Raw genomic sequence first — 9,596 nt, 5'->3', positions numbered from 1 at the left:
AAAAAGACACTTTGTTGTCTTGATGCCATATGAAGAACAGGCATTTGTAATCACCCAAACCCCTGGTATTATAACATACACACGATGTATGTAGAGTTAACTTGTTAGTTCCATTAAAAGGTATCACAACATGCAATAGATCGTTGGGTAAAGGGCACATTTGGCAAATTCCAGGGACCCTTGTCTGAATGGAAATGTATTTTTGTTTGTTTTTTAAAATTAAAATGTGAGTGTGGAATAAAATTAAAACAGACACATGTCTTGTTATTGTAACGATGTAAAGTAGACAAATGTAATCTCACAACGTTAGAACATTAAATTATATGTAGCATATTGGAAACTATAAATACATGTCACACATCACTGTAGAATAAAAAAAAAGGATATACAAATAAGTTATGTTGATGTTATCGTAATATAAGGTAGAACAGTCTAGGGAATTCAGACAGCTGGTCATATTTTATGCAGAACAGACAAATAAAGTCTGAATTACATCCCTGCAAATATTTATAGTGGCCACCCTTTAATGTTCCTCCACTTCAATCTAAACATAGTAAACCACATAGAAATCCGGGGATGACGTTGTAGCAGGTTGTTGATGGTAGTGGATGAAGGAGGGTCACTGTAATATATCAATCCTTTTTACAGTGGAAATAGTGTTTTGCTCTTCCTTGGAGGTGGAATGATCAAAGGCATTGCAGGCTCCTGGTCCCATCTGGAGTGAAGGAAGCCACAGCTTCACAACTCTTCATTGCCAGAGGGAACGGCAATGCAGAGGGTTAGAGGACCCTCTGGCACTGCAGGGGTTAGGGCATTGACATCCAGAGGATAATGTGGAGGATCACTTGACTGTAAACCTGCGGATGTCTCATTTCATTCCAATGTACTATTACACCAGGGCGATGATCTGTTATGTTATAATTAGGTATTGCAACAAACACTAAGAGGCAGTATAATGGAATATATATATATATATATTTTACTAAGATTAAGTATTCCATGCTTAAATACAGTATTCACAATTATATCATATTATGTACACAAAAGTGATGCAGATGTGTTCATTATTACTTACCTTGCGTCTCACGTTTTAGATTAAAAAAATTGTCTAGTGTGATCTACAGTATAGTAAAACCCCTGTAATAGATTCAGTGTAGTAATAGACACTAGTAACTCCTGTGGATGCACAAGCTCACATTATAGGAAGGGTTGATTTCATATTTGTTTTTAAAACTCCAAGATGGTAGAGGACAGTGGAGAAAGGAACAATGATTGTGCACTGTATAAATACTGCAGCTATATACATTTCCAACTCCATACATTCTTAGTATAGAAAATGTCACTAAAATAGAAATAGCCAGGTTAGTATCACCTAATACTGAAGTACTTATAATATAGGAAACAACATGTAAAGTGTGCAGACCATTACTATGTCTGAAATGTACATTTAGTTATGGTTTCCACCTGTTGCCCTCAAAGCTAATACAGAAGAGCACAGTCCATCGCCACTGTATCTCTAATAGTTTATGGAGGAGATTGAAAGGCATCAATAAATGTCAGTAGGACACTGTTTTATGCTTTGTACAGCTCTGTCTATATTTGTCTCACAACCTCCTTCACTTATGTTCACCCAGTTAACAAAAAAAAGTTATAATACTTTATATAAAGAGCTAGATAAATAATTAGAAGGGAGAATCTGTAATCATCATTTCTAGAGAGCGCCAATAATGCTTTTTTTTAGTTCTTTGTTCTCTAATTAAAATAACTTTCTAAAATAACTAGACTTGTGCAACCTTACATGTTAATTGTGCTCAAACGTTTTGTTTAATGCAAAGCACTCTTGTTGCAGAACAGGTCAGTAGATGTTCTGACATTCTCATGTTCTTCCCCATTCATAGAAACATTGAGATGTTTTGTATTGGACTTTATAACAATTTATTAAAGCAAATATATTAAATATTTAATTTGGTGTGAAGGTTTGATAACTGATGAGTGTACATCTAATGCGAAGTTGAGTAAAATTGAGACCAGATGAAGTCTTCTTCAAGAACATGATAGCTTGTTTTTAGTCTGTCTTGGACAGCAGCTTTCTTCACATGTCTATTGAGGAATATGTGTACTAAATGCATCAAATAATATGGTCAATCCACCGCTACAACTATGTACATTTCTAGCATATATTCAGAGACAGAGGGCAAGTCTTTTATAGATAATATTTTGGAATCATCTTATATCTTTAATTCAGAATACTGTTGAGATAATGTGTACAGTAATCTATAAACAATAATGATTTTTGGGACATATGATAATTTTTTTTATATATATATATATATATATATATATATATATATATATATATATATATATATATATATATACACATATACATATTTCCATTTGATAATATATATATATATATATATATATATATATATATATATATATATATATATATATATATATATATATATATATTTACTGTAGATCTTCTATGTACTAATTATTTACCATTTCTTACATTCTGTGCTGTAGGGGCATGCATAACAATAAGTTGCAGCTAATTAGAAGTATACCTGACACCTTTTAAACAAATGAATTATGGATTTATTTTATGTCAACATGTTCCCATTTACTTGCTCCTGTGTAAAAACAGAACTTTGCAGCTGTGATAAATTATAACCCTAACAAGTTGCCATTAAAGTATTTTCCTTCCTCACCACTTTCAGAAACAAAGTAGACCAGCGCACCAAAACTTTATGTACGTTGCATTTATGCGTATTACATAATGATTTATACATAGCATGCAGAGCTCTACAGAGATGTACAAGACAGACTGCAGGTAATTGTAAAATAAAATGAAGGTAGATGCATCAAAATATAAACATAGAGAGAAAAGGGTCCCACTCCTGAAGAGCTTACAATCTAAAACTTTTCGACTGGCTTCCACGCCTACAAATGTTTCTCTAATATAATTCTAAGTCACAATAGAATTGAAAGATCTTCTTTTAATACAAGCGGTTGTTATTTATTTTTGTATAGTTCAGTGTACTTTTATCATGTAATTTGAGCGCTGCTCCAGACATTTTCCCAAAGGCTTGTTTTGCTAGTTCCTATTTATAAACAGCAGCCAAGGTGCGATAGTATTAGAGATTTTAGAATGTCACTACTATTTCATTAACAGCCCAGCCACCACTTTTTCCATTTACTAACCATCATTTCCACTTCTTGTTGTACTATAAGGTCAAGCCAGCTGTATCAAAATGTTTAACAGGTTTAGAATTTCTCAAATTCATGCTCCGTATAGCTACATCTAACTATATCTTATATATTTATATATATATATATATATATATATATATATATATATATATATATATATATTAAAAGGCCCTTTGTTTATAAATCATATCGAAAGTCGGGTATTTTGTATGTCTTTTAATAATATCCCGTTTTTTTTATCTAGGTTTGTCACACGTTTACAAACACTTGATTTGCTATGTGTGTGGTGAGGTGAATCACCAGCTAGATTGTAAAATATGCTTAACCCATGTTCGCTCTGCACCGTTTGAATATAATTAGGAAGCAAGTAACCACCAACACAGTTTCTGGCAGTGCATCCAGAGCTTTATGTCAAAGGAAGGAAATACCCTAGTAAATTGTGCAAACAAATTAAAGAATAGTTTTCAACAAATGGCCTTCCTTTTGCCACTTGCACAACCTTCACTTGATGGCACTCTGTCTCTCCTCTTCTGCCTTAGATTGAGTATCCAAAAGAGATTGTGATAGAAACAGAGCATTACTAAATACGGATGGTTGGATTTCAGAGACATACATGCCAACTTTTTCACTGAGATATAGGGGCTATGTATAAAGATTTTCACCAAAAACGTTAGCGACTTGTGTTGGTATGCCATTATTCATGTTATTACTGTACATTTGGCACATGTCTTCTTAGTACTGTATTTGTATGGAGAGTGTCACATTAAGTTTTATGCACATAAATATGTCACAAGTGTTTATGAAACCCACTTAAATAGTACATGAATTATGAAGATTTATATGTAGATAAATATACAAACAAAAAAAATAGTAAGGCACTCCTATTTTGCATGTGCCAGGGTGCAACGGTCACTGGGATTAAATCATACAATACGGAGGACCAGCATGCCTGTTTGAAGGTGACTGCATTAATTTCTTTGGAACGGTAGACATTTAGGTCCCCAATGGGACCTTTCTTTTGAGACCGAAACGTCGATCCTTCCAAGTAAAGAAATAGATAAATATGTATATATTTGTTTACTTTCCTCTGCTTGTATACATATAAGTATGTGCACCACAGACAACCTACAAACTACACCTTTAACTTCAACCCTTGGCGTAATTGTTTTATTTGTGGAAAAGACGTTGACGCACACACCGCACAATTCATACAAATTTGTTGTGTGTCTGTTTTATAACAAAACCACATGTAGCGACACTTTGCACATAGACGTCATAGTGGGAAGATCACTTATCAAGGTCAATTAAAATATAATTCGCTGAGTATTTCTGATTGACTCAATTTAGAGAAGATTTTTTTTCTTCTCTAATTTTGGTCATTTGAATATGTGCTTCAGAGCCATAATCACAGTTTTATCATTAATATATCACAAAGTCAATAACATTCATCAAACCACTTTCTTTACAAAATCTACATACCAATATACAAAAAAGAACCCTAGATTTGTGTTACTGTGATTGGTCTTAAATAATGTAAATTTCTGCTGTAATGTCGTAATTGTTAGAGTCTGCTACAATCTCATGGTGATCACTCAACGCTCAAGTGCCTTACTGACACATCAAATCTACTTTTAGAATAACTTAGTACTGTATACATCTCCATGTGATCTGGTTTGCCCTCACATGTCTTGACAAAATAGGATTGACTTTTTAAATTGAAATCTCATCCTTCCCAACAGGAATCGATCCATCTGGACCTCAAATCTGCACATTTCCTTGAAGAACCAAAAGAGCGAATTTCAGAGTACGTCTGCTATGAATACCATCATGTTCAATAAGCTCAGTGGCCAAGTCCTATTTGAGGAAGCCACCACTGACCGGGAAAGGTGTATCCGGCCATATGTTGGTGTAATGGAAAGCCCTCATCCTGATGCAGGGATACAAGACAGCGTCTCCATGAAGGACAATGCCAGCCTCAGACATCGGCGCCCTGGGTAAGAATGTCTACACAAGATGTACTGTAATAGTCCAAAATTGCTATTTTTAATGCAAACGAATTCATTTCCAAAAAAGCATGGATTCTATTAAAAGCGATGAGCAAATAGGGAAAATAAGTTTAACCCCTTTGTTGCAAAAGGGGAAAGCAATAAATTGTTCTGCAAATGCATTGCAGGTCCCTTTAGCAGAGAAAGGGTTAACAGTTTACTGGGCCCTATTCACTAAAATGCAGTAACCATATCTGCTATTCAAGTGAATTACCAGTATCGATGAAATAATGGCTAGTGCACCTTGGTGAATAGACCCCAACGTGAGACAAACAATGACAGAAACCAGCAAAAAATAATAATATATATATATACATATATATATATATATATATATATATATATACATATATATTACACATACATACACATGACTATTGTTGCCTTTTATTAACATGTGAGGTGTGTCTGTGTGGAGGTACCAAGGGAAAACCTGGTAATCTTAACAATACAGCTTTGTATGTAAAATGCATGTAAAATAGTCAAATACTTTTGTGTTTTCTGGCATATCTTTTATTGTGTTTATTTCTACACCATGCCCCACCAGAATAAAAATATAGCTTGAATGAAACTCACAAACACACGTATGTAAAACTATGCCTTTGACATACTTGTTCAGGACAAGTGTCCCTTTGCTGAATATGTAAAGACACACAATATAAAACGGAGCATTCCCCCACATGCTCTTATTGGAGTAAGCTGCTCCATGTTTAGCAGCAGTTTGTTTTGGTAACTATCATAAAAACCTGCACTGCCGAACTTGTTAAATAGATCATTAAAGCCTCAGTCCTACATACTAACATACATCAGACTTTCAGCAGGAGATGTGTCTATGTATCAACATAGAGAAAGTATGTTTGGACGAAATGCCCTGCTTTTCTGGAGCAGAGCTGCAGCATTGGTAAGAACTGTTTCTTACATCTGATGCAGAACTTTAACCTTACACCACTTCAGATATGGGGGATTATTTTGGGGCAAAGAAAAGCCAAAAACAATGAAGCAGAGACACAGAATGTGACACATCTCATTATAATATGTGCACCATGTTACTCTTCCCCAACTCCTTCTGACAAGTTGCAAGTTAGGGCAGACGGGTGCGAAACTGGAGTAACATGCTTTTAATACAAGGGGCAGGGTGCAAAATCCCGGTTTTGCACCAAAATTCCATGACACATAGACGCCATGATATTGTTTCTGACATTTTGAAGTTTTTTTTCTAGTTACATATATTGCTTCTTACATGCAGACTCAAACGTCCAAAATGTGCAATAAAAAGATTCCACAGAATATACCATTGATGGTGTACATGCTTCGCCAAAGGCCAGTTAAAGTTTCACACCTAAATGGGATAAGAATGTTGCACTGATTTTCAGTACTAATGCTGTAGTTCAGTGTTTTTCAACAGGGGTTTCTAGGAACATGGGTTCCCTGGGCATCCCTAAAGGGTGTTTTGCAATTTTTATGTCATTTGAAAATAGTATCAAATTCAAAAGAATTTACAATGCATCTGATCTTAGATACACTATTAGAGAGGGTTGGAGTTCCTTACAATGCGTTTGATTTCAGATGCTCTATTTGAGAGGGTTGGGGTGCCCTGCAATGCATCTGATCTCAGACGTGGTATTAGAAAGGGTTGGGGTTCCCCAGAATGTTACAATATAATTATAGGGTTTCTTAACCAAAAAAAAGTTGAACACTGCTGTAGTTAAAGAAGTCCACTCATTGGGGATTATTTCCAGTGTTCCTCGGCTACAAAACTGTAGTAAAGATACTAATCCAGGTTTATCAAAAAAACCTACAGTTTCAATGAGAATATTTTTCTTTGATAAAAGTAGTCATTTTTGTGCCCCAGTTTTTGCATCTGGCGACTTTGATCACCCTCATCATTACAATTGTCGTTTTTCAAGTCTTTCTTGGTTTTAGGAAGACCTAATTAACTATCCTGACTGAATAAAGTAACATGAGAAGTTTGTAAACTACCTGAGTTCTGGCAGTACAAATCATACAAACTCCGATGAACAGGAAGGCTAGTCCCATATTAACTACAGTATAAAATGGTCTTAATTATTATTGCATTGAGGACACCAATATTTTTACCAAGTTTGTTAAAACATATCCCCTTTTGAGCATTTGCGTCCTGTTACATTCAATTAATAAAAAGTTGCTAGCATGGGTTGTAAAAGTTAAGGACAAATCTTTACTAAATCAGGTTGGGGAAACAACATCAACATTTCAGGTGGTTGCACTTGGAACAGTTTATAGTGTCTGTATTGTATGGTACATGGCAACTTTAGGGTGAATTTTAGAAAAGTCACAATGACATTTAATATTTAAAAAGTTTCCACCACAATTATTTGGCATACCATTTTTTTTACATTTAATAGTACCACTGGATTTCACAGAGAATTATGTATTTAGATCTATAAGAAAAAATAAAGGCACTGTGTAAACGACAATAAAAGAAATGTAAACATTTTATGTGGGACTACATAAGAAGGTGTTTAAAACTATTAAAGAAAGAAATATAGATTTCAAAGATCTCCACATATGGTATAAAATAAATATTTTCCCATTTTGTGTTTTGTTGTTTCTAACTTAAAATGTAATAGTTTGAGGAGGTTATTTGTCAAAGTATGTCACCTGAAAAAAATAAAAGGCAAAAACCGGAGTAAAAAAACCCCCACGTTTCTAAAAACAGACTTGGTTTTAAATTCTGTCATTGACACGTCACCTTTGATAAACAGCAGGTGTGCCCTTTTCCGTATTTTAAAGCTGACATGAATAGGAGGCTCAGGATCGGGGCCTGCAGCGCTCAAACATAAGACAGGTGTGAGAAACTGCTGGCAATTTGATAAAGAAAAAGATATTTATTATGCAGAGTGATATGCCGCAGAAATAAAGAAGCACAATGTTTCGAGGTTTGCCTTCGTCAGGTGGAAATGAATGAATAACTGATGAATAGAAGGCTGTTTATCAAAACCACCCAGCTGAAATAAAAGGGCAGAAACAGCTGTTATAAGAAGAAGAAAAAGATTATATTAACTGAAAACAGTGGAATTTCATTCTTTCCTAAATCTGGTGTGGGTTTTCTGTGCACCAGTATTGCCCCAATTTTACATGCAGATGACAATCCCTTAATTTAGCGCGTAGAGTGGGCAGTTTGCTTTGCTTTTTTACTGATGGTAAAATAACAAACTCTTACTGTGCCTTATTTTGTAATATTTATTTGTATAAACCGTGCCTATTTTATATCATTAACTGAGATGCTGAGCAGTAAACCTCCTAAAAGGACTAAGGCTCAGAGCCACAAATGGGTGATAAAACGTAGCACCGTTTAGTGGATCTAGGCCTACAGTAATGTCAAGAGAATAATGATATGTTTCATTAATTGAGAAGCCCAAATGCAGTACAGCAATGCAGTTACACTCTGGGTAGTACAATGAAGTGATATCTCAGTCACGAGTCACGTTCTAATCTGCCTTCCTCCCTTACAGGAGACCAAAACATTGAAAATACTATAATAAGGATATTGATTAATTGTATTACCTACTAAGCACCTGTTGCATTGTACTGCGAGGCACACAACCTTTGTTGCTTTTGCAAGATCACCACTACTGTACATCTATCAACCTAACATAGGTTTGCGCCCTGTGTGTAAAATGACACGCTTTTAAATTAAAATACTGATCTTTAATTGAAATACTAATGTTGATAAAACATCAAATAATGACCCACGTTACAGAGCAAAACCAGTTTTACGAGTAAAGTAACATATCCATGAAATGAATTGATTATCTTTTATTATCACGTAGACGGCATATCTACACCAAGCTCAACAAGCACATTTAGCTCAGATTGCAAATGACGTAACGAATCGTTATTTATTTCCACCCACTTCTTCTTATTTTTTAATAGGTTGATGAAACAGTGATTAGCTTCCATCAGAATGTACTTAAGCAGCTGATTTACCAATTCGAAACCAATTTATCTCTTTTAATAGTCCGAGACGCTAGACATTCATGAGATTGAACACGTTGAAAAGGGAGGCTCACATTGACTTGCAGTGACACCTACTGGAATCCCATTAGTACGTACACTAAATGAATACTCCCCATGTCTTAGGGATTTGAATGTGTTCTCTTGTTCTCATCCACATTATCAAAAGATTTTCTTTCCATATTTGTTGCCAAACAAACATATCCAAGGTAATGGGAATGCTCTAAAGGGTCTTATTTTTTTTTTTATTTAAATCACTGTTTGCTGGTTGCCAAACATGGTAAAAAACCAAGAGGTGTAGAAGACTGTCAGATTTATTATAGGGAAAGAATGCCA

General features: G+C 34.8%; 1 protein-coding gene across 3 annotated transcripts in view; it reads left to right on the top strand.

Moving 5' to 3' along the window:
• Positions 1 to 9,596, top strand: part of MKX (mohawk homeobox) — a 100,791-nt gene that overhangs the window by 1,011 nt on the left and 90,184 nt on the right. For all 3 annotated transcript variants that reach the window (XM_075587662.1, XM_075587664.1, XM_075587663.1), the window contains exon 2: positions 4,959 to 5,213. In XM_075587662.1, the coding sequence (XP_075443777.1) occupies positions 4,959 to 5,213 (255 nt within the window). The remainder of the gene's footprint in view (positions 1 to 4,958; positions 5,214 to 9,596) is intronic.

Source organism: Ascaphus truei, chromosome 2, assembly GCF_040206685.1.
Source record: "Ascaphus truei isolate aAscTru1 chromosome 2, aAscTru1.hap1, whole genome shotgun sequence".
Taxonomy (NCBI): Eukaryota; Metazoa; Chordata; class Amphibia; order Anura; family Ascaphidae; genus Ascaphus; species Ascaphus truei.
Note: the sequence above shows the minus strand (reverse complement) of the source record. Positions and strands in the feature narration are given on the sequence as shown.